Source organism: Muntiacus reevesi, chromosome 10 (genome assembly GCF_963930625.1).
Source record: "Muntiacus reevesi chromosome 10, mMunRee1.1, whole genome shotgun sequence".
Lineage (NCBI taxonomy): Eukaryota > Metazoa > Chordata > Mammalia > Artiodactyla > Cervidae > Muntiacus > Muntiacus reevesi.
Window position 1 is genome coordinate 34874991 of NC_089258.1, and position 20341 is coordinate 34895331.

At 48.9% G+C, this 20341-nt stretch overlaps 1 protein-coding gene across 9 annotated transcripts in view; it reads right to left on the minus strand.

Moving 5' to 3' along the window:
- Positions 1-320: 320 nt before the first annotated feature.
- The window catches only part of TNC (tenascin C), a 99793-nt gene continuing 79772 nt past the window's right edge, over positions 321-20341 (minus strand). For all 9 annotated transcript variants that reach the window (XM_065946479.1, XM_065946481.1, XM_065946480.1 and 6 more), the window contains 9 exons: positions 19943-20062; positions 17641-17784; positions 16508-16638; positions 12850-12982; positions 11073-11224; positions 9971-10067; positions 8968-9129; positions 5130-5293; positions 321-1042 (listed from right to left, as the gene is read on the minus strand). In XM_065946479.1, the coding sequence (XP_065802551.1) occupies positions 932-1042; positions 5130-5293; positions 8968-9129; positions 9971-10067; positions 11073-11224; positions 12850-12982; positions 16508-16638; positions 17641-17784; positions 19943-20062 (1214 nt within the window). In that variant the 3' untranslated portion in view covers positions 321-931. The remainder of the gene's footprint in view (positions 1043-5129; positions 5294-8967; positions 9130-9970; positions 10068-11072; positions 11225-12849; positions 12983-16507; positions 16639-17640; positions 17785-19942; positions 20063-20341) is intronic.

Here is a 20341-nt window from a genome sequence, read left to right on the forward strand (position 1 = left end):
GTGGGAACTTTAATTGAGGCATGGGGGTCTGGTTCCTTGTGCAGGGACTGAACCCAGGCTCCTTGCACCAGGAGTGTGCAGTCTTAGCCACTGGACCACCAGGGAAGTCCCTGAATCTTAAGTTACAAGCATTTTCCAAACTTGTTCAAATTCAAAAATATTTCCTCCTCTCCCAGCCCTGCAGCCTCCCTTTCCTTCTTCCCCTCCCTCTTGGCCACCAGCCCTCCTTACCTCTCCCTTCCCTCCTCTCCCACTTTGTTCAGATACTTTGTCTTTAGTGGAATTCAGGCTTGACAAAAAAAAGAAAGGAAAACCAATAGTCAAATTTAAAAGTACTTGTGCTTTTATTAAAAAAAAAAAAATACAATCAGGTACTGTCCAGATGTGTTTTGGAAAGGAAGATCTCTTTAAAAATCCTTAGTTTACATCATCATCATTATTATTATATTAATAATATTAATTGTATCCTTAAAATTGAAACAGCATTGCTTTTCTGAACGTAAAAAAAGGGACGGCTTCAAGACACACATTGAATCACTGCTAACAAAAATAATGATAATTAATTATACAGCTTTGTGTAAAATACAGCTGGTTCTAAAACAAACTACCCACTGTACAGCCTGCCCTGCTCCCATCCCCAGAGCCACCCAAGAGAAGGAAAATCATTGTGATGCTGTCGCTGGAAGACTTTTGCTGAATCAAACAACAGAATGGAAACCTGCTGGACGCTGTGGTCTTTGGTGTGAAGGAAGTCATTGCGGAGTGGCTGAGGCCAGCGCTGCCGCTGCAGGCCCCGACGGTCCATGGTCAACTTTAGCTCCTGCCAGACGCCCAGGTGTGGCTTAATGGTCGGACTGCTCGCATCGATGCTTTGGTAAAATTATCTTCGATCTCTGGGCCCTACTCCTCTCCCCCAATTGTCCGCGGAAACTTACGCCCTTTTGCGCCTGCCTTCGAGGTTTCGGAAGTTGCTGGGTCTCAGCTTCATCTCAGCAAACTGGATTGAATGCTCGTGGCCCTTCCAGTGGAACCAGTTAACACCCTGTGAAGGAGAGAAGACCTTCAGATTGGTTTCCATCAGGCAAGGTATTCACTGACCATTGCTATTTAGTTAGGGGGACAAAATGAGCCCTGTTTCAAACGTATGGATCCCAAGGGGGAAGGGGAGTATGAACTGGGAGACTGGGATTGTCATATATATACTATTGACAACTATGTATAAAGTAGGTAAGTATTTATCTGGTTAATAGTAGGTTCTATTAACTAGAACCTACTGTATAGCACAGAGACCTCTTCTCAATGCTCTGTGATGATGTAAATGGGAAGGAAATCCAAAAATGAGTGGATGTAGATGGACGTGGGGCTTTTCTGGTGACTCAGCAGTAAAGAATCCTCCTGCCAATGCAGGAGATGTGGGTTTGATCCCTGGGTCAGGAAGATCCTCTGGAGAAGGATGTGGCAACCCACTCCAGAATTCTTGCCTGGGAAATCCCATGGACAGAGGAGCCTGGCTGGCTATAGTCAGGCTATATATATATATATATATATATATATATATATATATATATATTCTTCCCAGGCAAGAATTCAGGAGTGGGTTGCCATATCCTTCTCCATGGGATATATATACACACACACATGTAGCTGATTCACTTTGTTGTATGGTAGAAACTAATACAACATTCTAAAACAACTATACTCCAATAAAAATTCATTTAAAGGAAAAAGATGAGTTTTGTTTCAGCTCGACCATTTGGAAGCTCACGGCTGTACCCTGCTGATCTGTTTATTGATTTGTATGATGAAAACTTTCAAAAGATCTGGCTGAATCAATTTTTTTTTTAACTTTAGGCAGAATTCACCTGAGTTTGCATTGAACTTTGGTCTGCCATCTTGAGATAAAGTGGTGGCTGATGAAACTGGCCATCATTAGGATTACGTGCTGTAGGAATTCGGGTCATGATCAGAGCTTATGGAACTGAGTAGCTATAGGCAGCGAGTGGGGGGTGGAGTCTATACTTCACAGGATTCCTACGACATGTTTTCTTAATAGGGGTTGGTATGGTACAGCTCAAAGAACATAGGTGGACACAAGTTTTGCAACTTGACACATAAAATTGAATCTTTGTGTTCTGACTTGAGAGATAAATGTCTTGAACAAGTTATCAAAAGGTTCTAGGCCTCGGCTTTACTATTTTTCTTCTTTAGGGCTAATAATGCTAACCTGGGAAGGATGTTGTGAAGGTTAAATGAGTCTGTAAAGGAGCTGCCACCGTGCTGGGCCCATCATAGGTGCTCAGAAGATATTACTCCCCTATCTCAAGTATGGAGGCATATCCTCAGAACTCTGGCCAAAGATTTTCCTCAAGAAAAGAATTGTATTTATTTCAGGGCCACCTGGTTTGGCTCTTCAGCAAAGTCGACAGGTGGTCGACTCTGCCTGCTGAGTCCCACAGACCCCTTGTCCTCCTTGGGTGGGGGTCGGCTTCAGGGAGTCCTCCTGTGGGGTCTCCCCTACCCCCCACTCTGCTCCGCGCACTGAGGCGTCTTCTCTTCAGGTTCCATAGGACTGGGATGGAACATGTCCACAGAGAAGAGAGCGGCTGATGAGACGGGGGAGAATATAGATGCTTTGTTTAATGCTAATTTTGGGCATTGATTGATACTGGACAGGCTCTGAACCCAACAGGGGATGGGATCTGAGAATACCCCACTCAGTTTAGGGGCAAATGCGTCTGTAATTCACTCAGCTTGGTCCTGTGCTCCCTTCCCCTGCCCTCGTCCTCTCCTCCGATTGAGGCTCAGAGCTGGAAGTGAGTCCTCCTCATGCTGCGGTGGAGACGGAAGCCAGAGAGGGAGAGTGACTTCACGGAGGCCTCACGACAGCCAGAGCAGAGCCGGAGCTGGGACTGAGCTCCTGCAACTGCTCTGTGGCCTTTTATGTCAGCTCCTTCTTCCAAAGTTGGACGGAACGATGGAAAAGGAAGTTTCCTTCCGGCATGTGGCTTTTATTCCCCTCCCAAAGGACTCTGTATTACACTGATGTTCGGGACCCAGGAGGTAAAGGAGTGCGGTAGTTCTCAGAGTGGACGCATTATCGAGGCCATATATAGGGCGGAGAGGACACATGCTCTGTTCAGATGTGTCCTTCAGTCTTGCCTCCTCTATAAAATAGACGTGAAAAGCCACGGCCTGGTCCCTTCAGAGCAAAGGTGATGTACACGGGAGAGAGAAGGCGATGATGCTTTGAAAAGTATCAGAAATTATGTCAAGATTAGGTGTACATTTAAGGTCACAGCACTCATTTGCAGGTGGTTAAAATGAACACATGTATCAAAATAATTAATAACAGAGCTGTTGTTGTTGTTTAGTCACTAAGTCGTGGCCCACTCTTTTGCAGCCCCATGGACTGTAGCCCGCCGGGCTCCTTTGTCCAAACAAAACAAAAAAACCCCAAACCCAGCAACCCAACAGCTGCAAAAAAAAGTCCAAGAACAAAAGTATAAGTAAGCAAGATGATGAGATGCTGCATCATACCTAGGCCCCCCGATCGGAATCCCTCCGGTCATTTGGTGTGATTTGGACCTTTGCCTTCTTACAAAGGGATCCGAGATTGCTGGGAGAAATACCAGCAACTTCAGATATGCAGATGATTCAACTCTACTGGCAGAAAGTGAAGAAGAACTAAAGAGCCTCTTGATGAGAGTGAAAGAGGACAGTGAAAAACCTGGCTTAAAACTCAACATTAAAAGCTAAGATCATGGCATCAGATCCCATCACTTCATGGCAAATGGAAGGGGGAATAGTGGAAACAATGGCAGATTTTATCTTTTGGGTCTCTAAAATCACTGTGGACGGTGACTGCAGCCATGAAATTAAAAGACACTTGTTCCTTGGAAGGAAAGATATGACAAATCTAGATAGTGGATTAAAAAGCAGAGACATCACTTTGCTGATAAAGGTTAAAGCTGTGGTTTCTCCAGTAGTCAGGTACGGACGTCAGAGTTGGACCATAAGAAGGCTGAGTGCCGAAGATTGATACTTTTGAACTGTGGTGTTGGAGAAGACTCTTGAGAGTCCCTTGGACTGCAAGGAGATCAAACCAGTCAAATCTAAAGGAAATCAACCCTGCATCTACATTGGAAGGATTATTGCTAAAGTTGAAGCTCCAATACTTTGGCCACCTGGTGCAAAGAGCTGACTCATTGGAAAAGACCCTGATGCTGAGAAAGATTGAAGATGAAAGGAGAAGGGGGTGGCAGGGAATGAGATGGTTAGCTAGCATCAGCAGCTCAGTGGACATGAACTTGAGCAAACTCCAGGGGAGAGTGGAGGACAGAGGACCCTGGCATGCTGCAGTCCAGGGAGTCACAAAGAGTCGGACATGACTTAGTGACTGACAACAGGAACCATCCGGGTTGCAGGCTGGGTACCGCTCCCTGAGACCCCGCCCAGGGGTCAGTCTGGATGGCTCCTATGTGATGCAGAGATGGCTGCTGAGAAGGGATCATCATGGTTAAGTAGCTGGACCCACCTTACTTCGTCCACTTTTCAGGCACCTGCTAGTGTAGGCAGGGCTCAGTGTGAGAATATAGTTGAAATTGACTTTGTTCACCCATTTCCACACAAACTGCAAAAAATCTGTTTCTATGATTGCAGAAGTTATGTCCCAGCATCCTGTATGGTGCAGGGAAATTTGGGCGCGGGGGTGGCCTGGAGGATTTGGCTCTGTCCCCACCTTTGGTCCACGACCTCATGAAAGTCACCTTTCTCTGGACCTCGGTCTTATGACTCATAAGAGGAAGGAACTTAAAATCTGTGATCTTCATTCTGAGATGTTCTTGGGGCTCTGGAGGTGCCTCTAGGCCAGGGCCTGCATCACCCCTGCTTTACCCAAGCAGCCTCCTTGCGGGGTTCAGACACAGATAATCCGAGGAAAGCTCTGCATGCTTGGCGCCCCCTTGACCGGTGGCTCTCCTCAGGATCGTCACAGGTGAATACACAGTCGCTGTGGTCTTACCCGGCCCGTGGTGCCGTGGCATCCTCCCTGCTGTGAAGGCCCTGAGGCCTTGCCCCTGAGGTTCCTGCCTGCCCGTCCCAGCCCTGCCAGGGCCCTTGCCGGCGCTCACCTGACTGTGGCTATTGTCCCCGTATCTCCCCATCAGGTTGACGCGGTGGCAGTTCTTATACCAGAAAGCCCCCTTGTAGGACAGGGCACAGTTGGTGATGGCCGAGTCTGTGTCCTTGTCGAAGGTGGAGAAGGATCTGCCGTTGTGGTAGGCCATGGAGTCACCTGGGAGAGAGAAGGCACCGGCTGAGAGCTGGAGCTCCGGGTGGGCTGTGGAAGCACCAGGGCGGCAACCGATGCTGGGGTGGGCCGGTCTCGAACGAGAGGGCCAGGATTAGGATCCAGCACAGGCCTGGGTAGAACACGAGTGCCACCTGGAGCCTCATTTCTGATGGAAGCAGCACGAGGTGGTAGAAAGAGGGCTGCGGGTATGTTTGGAGGGTCTTGCTCCAATCCCACCTTTTTCATACCCTAGTTGTGTCCTTGCACAAATCAAGCCACTTGTGGAACCTCAGTTTTCGCATCTGTAGAATGGAACTAGCATAGCACATTGGTTGGATTCACCTCAGGGGGCTGTTGGAACAACTGGTATGAAGGTGTATGCTGAACAGGTGGTATGGTGTGCAAACAGCTATGATTCTTACTTTCATGACTGTTTTTGCATTCACTTGATGTAAAGGAACTCAGAGAGTAAGGTGGGAAATCTGTATTTAATAATGATGTATTTTTCCCCCAAATGCAAGTATTTAGACTTCATTATTGTTTTCATGTATTTATTTAGGCTAAGGCGCTCAGTCGTGTCCGACTCTTGGAGACCCTGTGGACTGTAGCCCACCAGGCTCCTCTGTCCATGGGATTCTCCAGGCAAGAATACTGGAGTGGGTTGCCAAGCCCTCCTCCAGGGATGTATTTATTTATTACCCATTTATTCCTAGGTAGTGTTAGTGGTAGAGGACTTGACTGCCAATGCAGGAGACGTCAGAGATACAGGTTCAATCCCTGGGTCGGGAAGATCCCCTGAAGGAGGAAATGGCAACCCGCTCCAGTATTCTTGCCTGGAGAATCCCATGGACCGAGGAGCCTGGCAGGCTACACTTGGACACGACTGAAGTGACTTAGCACACTTGCACTTATGCGTTAACTCACAGTCACTCGCTCACTCACTTACGCATCTAATATTTAGCAAGTTCTAATGAGTTTAGTTTTCCACTCTGCCATGCCGCTTTTTCAGAGCTATCCTGAGCCAGTCTGCCTTAAGTCTCAGCCTACAGAGTCATACTTAAAACCTAACCATTCAGGTTTTAGATGTCACCAAATAGCTTGTATATTGTACATTTATTTTTCAAAGTGTTGATGGGACCAATTTCCCCTGATTCTTAGACAAAAAGCCTGTTTACATGTAGTGCTACATGGGAATCTAGCTTGTAATTTAATATACTGAACTTTAGGAGTGTTTAAGCGCCATTTCGGTGTTCTCTCACTTCTAACCCTGGCCAGTGCTGGGCAGAAAAGTTTCAAGTCATTGAGGCATTCTATCCTGATATATTGTAGCAATTTATCATAGGGACCTGATGGGGATCTTCCCAACCTGGGGATTAGACCTGGGTCTCCTGCACTGCAGCCAGATTCTTTATCCACAGGGACTTGAGTGCCTTGTTCACTGATGAAGCTACCAAGAGCAGGAGGCTGGACGCTAGGAATGATGAAACAAGATGCTCTCCTGGGGAGGGGCTGGCTGCCCTCCCCAGGGCACATAGGAGGCGGCGGTTCCAAGGGTGAGCTTCTGAAATGAAGGGGTAGATTACGGCTCATTTTCTGTTGAAAATACAGAGAGAGATGGGTGGGGGCCACATTCCTGCTGCCTGCTTGCCCAGGGTGCCTTTGCTTGCCCTGTAACAAGATCTTCCTTGCCTGAAGCCATCTCAACAAAAGAGGTATTTGTTGCTAGGTAATAAAATGTCAGAATTCCTTCACTGATGCAAGAATGAAAACAATGTTCACGCCGGATCTCTCTCTTCATTATCACCAATCTGATCTCTAAAGAGCTCCGACTCTCCTTAGGTTGAGACCTCCTTCTGGCAAATCATACCTGGAGACTTTTCCCATCATGGGCGTGTTCTTTCAGGGCCCAGAGGTTGGGGATATGCTATAGCACCCGTCTCCTCTGTTCTCATAAACGTAATGGGGAGCCACACCAAAGCAGGCAGGGCTTGGCATGGGGTGGTCACGCTCTTACACCTGATCTCCCTTGTTACCAAAACCACCTGTCCGCAGTCAGGCTGGTCCCCTGGGCCCACCTTCCTCAAGCTGTTACATCTTGGGCAAATCGCCAAACTTCTCTGAGCCTCAGTTTCCTCACCTGTATAATAGCAATATCTCCCTGGAGATATGTATATATACCATACATATATGATCTGTATGTGTATCACAGGTGTATCATATATTATATAATATATAATGCAAATGAAATGAGGCTTGCCTGGTGGCTCAAATGGTAAAGAATCTGCTTGCAATGCAGGAGACCCAGGTTTGGGTTGGCAAGATCCCTTGGAGAAGGAAATGGCACCCCCACCCCAATGTTCTTGCCTGGAGAATCCCATGGACAGAGGCGCCTGGTGGGCTACAGTCCATGGGGTCTCAAGGAGTCAGACACGACAGAGATGAACACTTTCACTTGCACAATGCACACGAATTATCAGCACAAAGAGGCTGCCACCTCATTTGCCTGAATGCATATGGTTTCCTTATTGGTTTCTCTTGTAACGTGGCACCAGAAAAACCACACAAAGGTCATTTCAAGTCAAAGACATCTTAGAAACCTGAACTAGGTTCTGTACTGGTCAAAGAGTGAAGGACTGCCAGGCAGGTAGGGAGCTTCTCTGGTCATGGGGATGTGCCAGCTGAGGCTGGAGGGCCATGTGGCAGGAAGGCCTTAGAAAAGATTCATCCAGGTGGGTAATGGAGTGGATTGTCTGCTACTCAAAGTGCAGGCCGAGGACCAGCAGTGCCACCAACACTGGCATCATGAGGGCCCTTAGCAGAAATGGGGCATCTCTGCTTCACCCCAGACACAGTGTCAGCTCACTAACAGGATCCCCAGGGGCCATGTGTGTGTAATAAACAGAGAGGCTCAAGAGTACATGAGCCTTAAGGCTCCCAAGACACTGCTTGCCTCTCCGTCCAAAACTGGTATCTAAGCACGGAGTAGAAAAAGACAGGTTTTGAGTGACAGTAGGTAGCTACAAATAGATCTTAAATGTCCTATTTCCCAACCTACCCTAGGTTTTGGTGACCAAGTATCTACCTGCTGCTGCTAAGTCACTTCAGTCGTGTCCTACTCTGTGTGACCCCACAGACGGCAGCCCACCAGGCTCCGCTGCCCCTGGGATTCTCCAGGCAAGAACACTGGAGTGGGTTGCCATGTCCTTTTCCAATGCATGAAAGTGAAAAGTGAAAGTGAAGTCATTCAGTTGTATCCAACTCTTTGCGACCCCATGGACTGCAGCCTACCAGGCTCCTCCATCCATGGGATTTTCCAGGCAAGAGTACTGGAGCGGGGTGCCATTGCCTTCTCCCAAGTATCTACCTAGCCTTGTTAAATTGTAGTTCTGCCAGATTAGCACCTATCAAATGTTTGTGGATAAGTGGATGGGCCGATGCAGGAAGGACTGCTGAGTGGGGGAACTAGCCGAAACCCCGAGACGTGTTCGAGGTCCCCTGGGCTCCACGAGTGGCTGCGTGTACCCGCCAGGCCGCTGTACCCACTCACCGGGCCCACCCCCCGGGCCGCTGAACCCCCACGGCCGCTGGACCCCCCCGCCGGGCCGCTGGACTCACCCCCCGGGCCGCTGTACCCCCCGCCCGGGCCGCTGTACCCCCCGCCCGGCCGCTGGACCCACCTGCCGTGCCGCTGTACCCCTCCACCCTCAGCCGGTAGCGCGTCCGGGAGTCGCCCACGCTGAACTTGTCGTAGACGGCGTAGGCCGACTGCCCGTGGTCGCGCAGGTCCACCCGGAGCTCATACTGCCCCTGGGCTGTGATTTTGCTCAAAGTGTCCAGCCCTGTGGACGACAGGCGCGGGTTACTGAAGAAGCACCGTGACCGAGGCGCCCGTTCCTCCTCCCGCGTGAGAGAGAGCAGCGGCTCCGTGTGTTAAGAGCTTTGCCTGCAGCAGTCTGCTGGGCTCTTCGCTGCTGCCATGCCAGGTGACACATGCCGGGTCTGAGCCTCAGCTAAAGTTGGGCTGGCCTCTTTGCCCTGCCAGTCTCCTGGTGTGTTATGGAAATCAAAGGAAATGAGGTGGAGAGGGTAGCTTTTGCACTCTAAGGCTCGTTACCTGTGAAAGGCAATGGGGCAGATGCTCCCGGGCTCAGATGCTGGAACTAGGAAGCTGCCCTGTGCCAGGGGCGGGTGGTTGCTAAGTGCGAGGCACAGTGGGGGATGGGGGATGCCCCTGTAGTGCTGGCTGAGAGAATTCGAGTGCCACTCACGTCTGTATTGGCTAGATCCCTACAGTCAGCAGCTTAACCTCTTTGGGGCTGTTTTCCCAGGAGCACGATGGGAACTTTGTACACTGTGGGGCTGCTGGGAGGCTTGGAGCCTGTGGCTCTGAGGGACCCAGTCAGCACAGGTGAAGGGCATCAGTGAGGATAATGCTCCAAGTGGCCCAGGGGGTGACTTGAGGCTGGGCTTATTCTTAGGGTCGGGCCGTTGGCAGATTTTATTTTTAATGACCCAGAGAATTTCAAGTCTTTTCCATTGAGAATCTGATATTCTGTGCCGACTACCAGAGCTGTCGTTTCCTCATAATCCGTTTTTCTCCCACGTTTCGGTGTGGGTTAGGACAGACGACAGAGAGGGCAGGGATGGGCATTTGGGGCATGAACACACAGACTGTATTACCAAGCCAGAACTCTTCTCTTAGGTCCCCAAATCCAGCAGTGTAGGCCTTCCAGTTTCGATAGAAGTCCTCACGTCCATTTTTGCGTCTCAGGAACACCTATAAACACAAGCAGTGAATCCGGATGAGCTTAAGCCATTGAAGGAACGAGAAGACATCTTTCTGAGAGGAGGAAATGCTCACTGTGGGAGAGGCACCTGGCCCCACCTCTGTCCTCACTAATCTGCCACGCAACTCGGCACACGCACGTCACCTCCCTTCTCAGAGTCTCAGGGTTCTCCCCCGAGAAACAGAGATGAATAAGACCACCACCCAGCTTGGGGTGATTGTGATGTGTCCGTGTCGGCCATACTTGTAGGGACATGGGGGATATGGGAACTCAGTGAACCTCCTGCTCAATTCTGCTGCCCATCTAAATCTGCTCTGAAAAAATAAAATTTAATAATTAAAATATTCATTGGAAGGACTGATGCTGAAGCTCCAGTACTTTGGTCACATGATGTGAAGAGCCGACTCATTGGTAAAGACCCTGCTGCTGGGAAAGACTAAAGGCAGAAGGAGAAGGGGACAACAGAGGATGAAATGGTTGGATGGCATCACTGACTCAATGGACATGAGTTTGAGCAAGCTCTGGAAGATGGTGAAGGACAGGGAAGCCTGGCATGCTGCAGTCCATGGGGTCACAAAGAGTCGGACACTGCTGAGAGACTGAATAACAGCCGTAATTTTAAAAAGTACTACTTAGCTCATATGGTAATGGGACTGAAACCATTCATGGAAAACTCTTAGCGCGGCAGTGCCTGGTAGATGGCCAGTGTTAATCAGTAAGCTTAATGGGCTCGAGGACCACGGCCATTTATACATCACAGAGCTGTCTGAGGATCAAATAAGATAAATTATGAGAAAATGGGGAACTGCTTTTTATCCTCAGCTTCCTTCCCATTACTTTAGGAGAGAATTCCTGAGTGTTTCCATGTGACAGGCACTGTCTTGCAAACCCTCAGGCACATTAGGGTCAGAGGGCACGGAGGAGACCTCCCCGCCTCTCCCCTGCCCCCACCCCTCCTGTCTGAGAGGCCTGGAGTCTGTCTCCATGATACTCACGATCCATCCACCCCCGTCAGAGGTCATGTCACAGAAGACTTCCTGCTTCTGGGTCTTGTTGTTGTTCAGATAAATGGTGTAGACGCCAGAGGTGGTGTCTCCATTCAGCATTGCCTGGGAGCAGTCCCTGGGGAATCGGTACAGGACTCCAGCTGCAGGATGAGAAGGAGGAGTCATTCTCGGAGCAGGGGCTTTCAAGTCACAGGTCAAGTGCTTGTTGGTTAGACACCTAAGGATAAGCAGCTCCACCTCTCTGAGACTCTGTTCTCTGGTGTGCAAGGGGGAGGATTAAAGCTATTCTGTGGGAGTGCAGTGAGGTGCAGAGGTTACGGATAAAAGGGACCCCTTTCAGCCTTTTATACTGACGGAAGCCACCATGATATCAGTGGGAAGCACACTGATCTGCTTGAGGGCTGTGTGTCAGGTTGGCTGTGATCAATTAGGAGCATCCAGGTAGCACCCGATGAACACCTGCTGGACCCAGGTGCTGGCCAGGATGACTGCGCCTCTAGCACCCAGGGCGTGGCTCACTGTGGCTCAGGACACTCTGGCAGGCTGCATGAATCTCAGATTCTTCAGAGGATTCTGACGACAAAGACAAGGAAGGGTTCTAGTCCTGAACTTGCCGCTTCCTTGCCTTCGGACACTGGAGAAGTCATATAACTGCTCTGAGCCTGGGAATCTTAGAAGGCTAACACAGGAATGTCTGGGGAATTTCTATCTGTGGTAATGTGGTGCGAAAAATTCAACACTTGATAGAAACGGACAATCTTGGGACTATACTTATTAGCAGGTAGACTTGAGAAGTGATGGTCATAGCAGCTCTTTTTTTTTCTTTTTTGTTCTGACCTCCTCAATGTATGTTACCTTCCCCTGAGGTTGCCTCATTAGGTATTTTCTTGTCTGTATCACAACCTGGTCTGAGAGCATCTTTAGGGCACATTCAAATTTTTGGTGCTCTTAGCACCTGGCATGAGATCTGGAAGAGAGGTGCTTTGGCATCCGCCCCTCCTTCAGCAGGTGTGTGCGGAGTGACCAGAGTGAAGTGTGAAGGGTGGGAGGCAGTGCTGGGATACGGTCCGTATACCCAGTTCAAGGCTCTCCAAAGCCCCCCTCCTCCCTTCCTCTTCTCCATTAATAGAGCCTCTTGCACATTTGCCATCTGCAGAGAACATCCAGTGCCTGGGTTTGGGTGTGGTTCCCTGCTCCTGGAACACCTGAGCCCAGACCAGACTCTAACTCATGGTATAACCCTGAGCGGATCTTTTAGTCTTTGGGGGCCTCTGTCCCCCACCAGAAAGCTGGGCATGATAATCCTGGCCTACATGGGATTTGAGAGGATGAGCAGGCTTTATAAATGCCCACATGCTAAAGGAGAACGCTGAGCTTATAAGGAGCCGCATCAATGGCTACCCACTGGGCTAGGAGTTCAATATAGAGATTCTCCCAAGGCCCTTATGAAGAAGAGATCACTATTAATCCCATTATATGGACAAAGAAACGGAGACTTGCAGAATGGCAGTAACTCTCCTCCATCACACAGAGCAGGTGGCGATGGGGAGTGAGCCCAGCTGTTCCCACTGCTCGCCCTCCTGCCCTCCCATCTGCCCTGTAACCTGCTACATCCACATCCCTCCGGCTTTTCAGGTAATTGCAGGTAATTGATTCATATCAAAATGTGATAGAAGCATTTAAAGTCGCAGTCAGAGGAGAAGTGGAGGGTTGGTTCAGTCTCAGAGTGTGATCTCAAGGCCCGGCTGCCCCCTGAGTGCCTTACTCGTGGTGAAGGTGGTCTTGACTGTCTTGCTCCTCAGGGTCCCATTCAGTGCCTGAATCCTGGCTGTGTAGTGGGTGGATGGGCTCAGATCCGTCAGGCTGTAAGAGGTGGTGTCTGGATCCACAACGACTTCCTAAGGGCAGAAGAAAGATACAATAATAGCCTTTGGCCACATAAATCCGCAGGGTATAGACGATGTATTCTTTTATTCACCCATCCATTCATTTCTTCCTTCAGCAAGAACCCACTGAGGCCCACTCTGTGCCAGGCTCCATGCTCATGTCAGGGACTTAGAATTGAGGAGGGTGCCCTGTGAGCAAGGCTCCTGGGGCCGGAAGGGTCAGAGCAAATTCAAGTCATAGGAGGAGGCAATGAGCTGTCGCAACCATACTTCACTGAGGGGAGCAACAGAAGAGGTGGGCAGACACCAGATTATAAAAAACCTTCAGTGTCAACCTACGGACTTTGAAGTTTATCATGATAAGGAATGGAGATTCCTGCAAAGGTCTTTGAAAAACTGAATACCAAGATCTCAGCTTAATCTGGTAGGAAGATGAATCACGCAAAGGGCAAAGGTTTAGACTTTGAGACCAGCTAGGTCAGTCGTCTCTAACGTGGCTCTTTTTCACAGCCCTCTGGGAAGCTTTAAAATAAAACCATGCCTGGGACCCATCCTAGAGTGACTGAATCGTAAGAGCCTGATCAGGGGCGTGATGACGGCGTGAGGTGACCCAGCAGGTCTCTCGTCTAGAATGGACATATCCAGGAGAGGCAGAGCTGCACAGCTGCTGGAGGCCCATTCTAACTACACTTGGCAGTTTGTGACTCGTCACCATGCTGCTGTCCAGAGGACGGGATCAGCTTCAGTTTTGCAGGAGATCCTCGTTCTTTTCAGATCCTCTTTTTCAAAATGTCTAGTGCCTGTGAAATCACCTTTGAGGAGATAACCCTGCTGTCAGGGATTGGAATTCAACCTGCATTCCTAGCAAACCAAATACAACGATGCTCTCTACAACCTGCAAACATAGCCGCTTGGATTTAGGCAGTAATGAGTCAGTGTGGAGGCCCCTGGAAGGTTCATTGGCATCCTCACCACCAGCAATGTGACATTCTGATTTTTTCCCATGTGGGAGTGGGTGGGTGGGTGTGGGTGGATGGGTGTGGAGGGGTGAGTAGTTTCAGAGAAGCTAAGAGACCTGCACTCACTCCATAATTTGTCAGTGACGGGGTGGTCTTGCATCTGTCTCCTAACTTCCTGTCCAGGACTCTTTCCTTCTCTACCAGGCTGATTTTCTTGAGTGAAACATAAAGCTGGGGATTGGACATGCAGGGAAATAGACCCAGGTGAGAGCCCATTTGATGCCAGTGACCCGGTGACTTATGTGTAGCTCCCAGGTCTGGTCCCTGTGGAAGGATAAGGTACAAAGCTGGCTTCCTTAAATTACCTGGGTATACCATTACCTATCAGCTTTCTAAGCAATTAGGGTAGATCGACATGAGACTCAGGACTTCAGGCAAACAGGATGCCTGATCAGGAAAGGCCCTCACAGACTGGGGAGTCCAATGCACTCATTTTGCAGATGTGAACACTGATGCCCAGAGAAGGTGAGGGACTTGTCTCTGCTCACACAGTGAACTAGTTCACTGTTACACCGACTCCTAGAAGGGCCATGATGATATCTAGAGATGTGTTTGTTTCTGGTTAACCATAGCATATTGAACACGCCAGTTTATTTCTACTTGCTTCTGATACCTGCTGAAATGAGAGGAAGAGATATAAAGTATAAACCCACAGGATGAGGGAAGTGGCAGAGGAGACAGCAACAGGCACGCGATGTCACCAGAATCTTGATCGGTGAGAAGTGTGGGGTGGTGGAGTGACAGCTGAGGCGACAGAACAGAGGAAGTCCCAGTGGATGGAGTCACTCAGAGGCTGGTTGATGAATGCTGCAGGGCCCAGCAACCTCAGGAATAGAATGCATGCAAAAGCAAAGATGCCTTTGAAGGCCTGTGTGGGGTGTTGTTGAACGAAGGTTTGTTTAAAACTTTGTACAATAAACAGATTCTTAGTTCTCTCTATCCCTTAGCAGTCTGGATGACTGTCCTTCCCAGCCCAGGTGAAAGGCGGAGGTTTCCTCTCTGGACAGGCTGAGCTAGAGAGGAGACTCTGGATTCAAATCTATCATGCCCAGCTGCGGGGGAGCCTCAGGTGCTGCACTGGCTAGAGGAGAACTGAAGGTTTATACGCAGTGGGAGCCCAGGCCTCTTCTCCAGCGAGGCTTCTGGCAGCCTGGTGTGAAGGAGTTTGGGGGAGGATCCTCCAAGAAGAGTGATGAGCTCGAAAGAATGGGCTTATAGTCCTGTTGCTTGAAAACCCTCCCAAGACAATTGCTGGGTATGTGCCAAAGAATCGATGTTTTTGATCTGTGGTGTTGGAGAAGACTCTTGAGAGTCCCTTGGACTGCAAGGAGATCCAACCAGTCCATCCTAAAGGAGATCAGTCCTGAATATTCATTGGAAGGACTGATGCTGAAGTTGAAACTCCAATACTTTGGCCACTTGATGTGAAGAACTGACTCATTGGGAAAGACCCTGATACTGGGAAAGATTGAAGGCAGGAGGAGACGGGGACAACAGAGGATGAGATGGTTCGATGGCATCACCGATGCAATGGACATGAGTTTGAGTAAGCTCCGGGAGTTGGTGATGGACAGGGAAGCCTGGCGTGCTGCAGTCCACGGGGTCACAAAGAGTCAGACATGACTGAGCGACTGAACTGAACTGACTGTGCCCAATCACTCTATAGTGAGCGCCAAAGTTGGCAAGCCTTTCTGTGCACTTAGACCTCCCAATCAGCCAGTTCATTCTTGGCTCCAGTACAAAAAGGTCAACTGACATTAGGGGCAAGTCTCCAACATGAAAAATGGCCGCCCAAATCAAACCAAACAGTGGCAAACCAGAAAAGAGAACTTTGAGGAAACACTCTGCAGGCAGAGGAAGAAATTACCAAGAACATATATTCTTAGAGGTAAAGAGAAGATACAGGATATAGAAACAATATGCTAGAAAAAAGTCAACATGCAGAAAATAAGGAAAAGATCTTGGAAATGGAAAGGATGGTGACCAACGTTAAGATGTCAATAACACGTTTACAAGGTAAAGGTTAGAAAACTTCTTTCACTTTCTAAAGTTATTTCAAGTTAAAAAGTAGAAGGAAAAAAAATCATGGGTAGAGAACATAAGTAAAAACTGGTGTAAACAGTTGATGTCATAAGCACATGGTGATATGTATATCACTATATAGTGGAATGATGCCATCTGTGAGATGTATGGCAAAGATGCAGAAGAAGCATTTGGCCTTTACTCAATAAAACACTAACAGACAAAGAGTCCAGCTCCTAAAATGTCTTCAAGTTTTGTGAGCAGTAGTTCTTGACCTTGGCTGGCTATCAAAACTGGAGTCTGGTTAAAATGAGACCGGGAGGCTACAACTTATGATTCAGAGAGTCTGGCATGGTGTCCAGTTCCTACTGATTTCTTTCCAGCCCCCCAGTCACACTAGAGTAGGAGAAACGACTTCAGATAATTCTTCCTGACTTTGAGACTCATGTAACTGTTTCATTCAGCCGTGGGAATTTGTTTATATACATCAAGATACCTTGATTGTACCATCCACGGATTCATACACCAATAGGTAACCAGTGACAGACGCCCGGGGAGGTCTCCAGGTGAGGAGGGCAGTTTCCGACTGAACCTCCGTAGCAGTGAAGTCTCTTGGAGAATCGAGGTCTGGAGAAGAGAAGACATTTAATATCAAATAAGTCAGCAGGTGTGGGCTTCCCTGGTGGCTCAGACAGTAAAGAATCAGTCTGCAATGTGGGAGACCTGGGTTTGATCCCTGGGTTGGGAAGATCCCCTGGAGGAGGCCATGGCAACCCACTCCAGTATTTTTGCCTGGAGAATCCCCCATGGACAGAGGAGCCTGGCGGGCTATAGTCCATGGGGTCACAAAGAGTTGGACACGACTGAGCGACTGAACATACAACATAGCACAAGTCATCGGGTGTAGGATAAAGTCCCTGGTTGGGTATCGGGAGGCCTGAGTTCAAGCCCTTTCCCTAGCATTGACCTGTGTGACCTCGGGTGAAACCTTCCCCATCTGTAAATGACGAGGTTGAGCCACGTGACCTCTAAAGACACACATTCTCTGTTTCAGCTCATCCTAAGGGCCATGTTTTTCTGAGCCCAGTAGGATCGAAACTGGCTTTAATTGAACTGGGGAAGAAAGACACAGCCATGAACGTAATCAGAATGCCTCCCTTTGTTTCTAAAGAGGACAGATGAATGCTGGTATTGGCCCTCACCCCTACTCAGCGGACACTGCTTCCATTCCTTTGCCCGTCGCAGTCTGAAAAAAAGATCTCAACGTATATAAAAAGCCCAGCGGACATCTAGGAAAATTTGCCTTTAAAATCTTTCTCTTAAAAATATTTCCCTGCCTAGAACATGGATCATTAACTACTGGGTTTAGGGCCAGTGGGGACTGGTTTTCCACTTAAAAAGCCCTCCTCTTAAAATCATTTCCTAGTCTGTGGGGAGAGCAGGGTCATTTCAGTTCAAAAGGAAATGGTGTGTTTCTTAAGGTCTTGATTGAGGGGGCACTGGTGGATTGAGTTGCTGCTGATGTCATCACATTGCAGGGAGCTGACTTGAGAAAAAAGAGATGGAGAGGGATACTGTTAAAGATAGAGGCAGTGGGTGGGCTTTTTCCAGCTCTCGGTGTCTTTGTACCTGTGGTGAACTTGGTGGTGATGGTTGAGCTCTTCTGGGGCCCTTTCTCTGCAAAGATCCTCAGCGTGTATTCCGTGGCAGGCTCGAGATTGGTCAGTGCATACTCCACCGTGTTCCCGGACACCGTGCGGGTAATTTCTGGCACTATACAGGAAATATACACACCACGGCAGTCAACCCTCCCTGTCTGGGCCATCAGTGGGCTTGGTCAACAACGCACACACCTCCTAACCCAGAAGCTTTCAGCGGTCCTGCAGAAAAGCACGTTTGATTTCTGAGATGACTCACGCTCCTTTCTTTCTCTTGAGCACTCACTTCGTATACAGAGGATTTATCCTATGGTGACTGGATTTTTCCAGGCACCAAATCAGAAGGAAGAGGAACTAGGGGTCAGAAGACTTTGCACGTGGCACCCTTGGGACAGTGCTGCACAGGATCCAGCTAGAGGAGAGTTGCAGGTAACATCCCCATGCCTCAGGCTACCCAGATTTAACTTGTCCCGTTGCTTGCTCTCCCATTTTTTCCCACTTACTCTCATGTCCTTTTATAACTTGCCAGATGTTATATCTTTAGTCTGGGGAACCAGAAAAATCAGGTGGCATAGGCAGACCAAAGCCTGATTACTGGCTCTCAGTCCCATTGGGTCAGGACCAAGGGTGGACCCCACACCATGGCGTCCAGGTGTCACCTTCCTCGTCACAGGTGACCAGCTGGTCTGGCTGCCCAAGGCCTAAGAGGTTTCCCAGGGTATGGGATTCAGGAGGCTAAAACAGGGAAAGTTTGGGGCAAACTGGGATGAGATGCTCACCCTCCTTGTCATCCATGATCCCCCTCCACACACACACACACACACACACACACACACACACACACAGACACACACACACACACAGACACACACACACATTATTCTGGATGAGTTCATGTCTATGTCTGCATCCACAGTTTCCATGATTCCCATGAACTATACTCTGGTTTATTTTAGGTGAGACAACATCATCTTCCCAGACTTGCAAGAGTTTTCTCACAGGGAATATTTAAAAATAAAAAAGTAGAAAAAAAGAAACCCAAGAATTCCTCTAGCCCCACCCCACCTTCCCTCCATCCTCACAAGGAACTTTCTCTCATAAGAGGTCGCCAGGGCTCAGTTAAGATTTTCAGAGACCCCCGCACAACTTATGGTCTGCTCTCATGTTACTGAAAGTAGAACAATACTGAACCAGCAGATATGAAACTCACATATACTGTGAGATTAAAATAACATATTTTTTCCTAATCTAGTTCGTGAAAAATAGGGATTTGTTCAATGAAAAGGAATCTCTCTTTCTTTTCTATCTTATTTGTATTTAATTTTACGTGCTAGTGGCCATAATTCACTGGTGCCCCCAAACAAGTTATCAATATTGAATCTGCCCGCTGAGTAAATGAGCACGGATGGTTGCAAAGACAAGGAGAGATCATTTCTGATTTCTTAATCAGATCAGCTCTAACTGGCCCCGTCTGCGGCATCCAGGAAATGCAGTCTCCCCAAAGCTGCCTGAAGTAGCCCATTTAAGATTTTAGATTGTGGACTCCTTTGTAAGAAAGAGGTGAGAGCTGCGCCTGTAGAGGGTGGCTCACTGTGACGACAGAGACCAGCAGGAGAGGAGGAACAGCCTGGAGACGCGCCCTCTGCTTTTCTTTAAATGGCCTGTTGGCCTCCTTGGTATAATCGTGGTGTTGATGCTCTTCCGTTTGCCCACAGCAGGAAGGTACAGGTTGGGCACCTCTCACCACCACTTTCACAGCCCCTTTCACACCCATCCATTCACCAGCCCCTGTCCCAGCCCACGAGTCTGTTCTCAGGTGGCAACTGAGAACCACAAGGACATTGCTGGACTCACCAACCTACCCTTGCATCTTTGTGCATCAACCCTAAAGGAAACCAACACTGAATGCTCATTGAAAGGACTGATGCTGAAGCTGAAGATCCTGTACTTTGGCCCCCTGATGCAAAGAGATGACTCCCTGGAAAAGAGCCTGATGCTGGGAAAGATTGAAGGCGGGAGGAGAAGGGGATGACAGAAGATGAGATGGTTGGATGGCATCACGGACTCAATGGACATGAGTTTGAGCAAATTCCTGGAGATGATGAAGGACAGGGAAGCCTGGTGTGTGCAGTCCATGGGGTCGCAAAGAGTTGGCCATGACTGAGTGACTGAACAACCAAAGCAACCAGAAGTGGCACAAAGAAAGGAGGACGGGAAGCTTAGAGCTGGACAGACACTCCTCCGAGGAGGGGTGGTCTTGGACATGACCTTACCTCTCTCGCCTGTGTAGGAGATGACATAATTATCCACAGGGGCGATGGCCGGCTGCCACATGGCCAAGGCTTCTGAGTCAGTGATGTTGGCCGTCACCAAGCTAGATGGGCCATCCAGAGCTGCAAGGAAAGATAGTGGTGTGTTGGAGAGATAGTCAGCCACGGGGTCAGCGATCGGACCACAGCTACTCTGCTGTCTGCCCTGCTCCTGGACTCCTGGTGAGGGACACAGTGTCAGAAGCATGGAAGAGTTCTGACCTTGGAGCCAGGGTGACCTGAGTCTGAGACATGACTCCTTCCCTTGCCGTCTGGGTCATCTTGGCTCTCTGTTTCTCATCTGTAAAATGGGTACAGAAACTGCTTGGCTTTGTCTTCAGCGATACTTTGGTTTTCCCATGG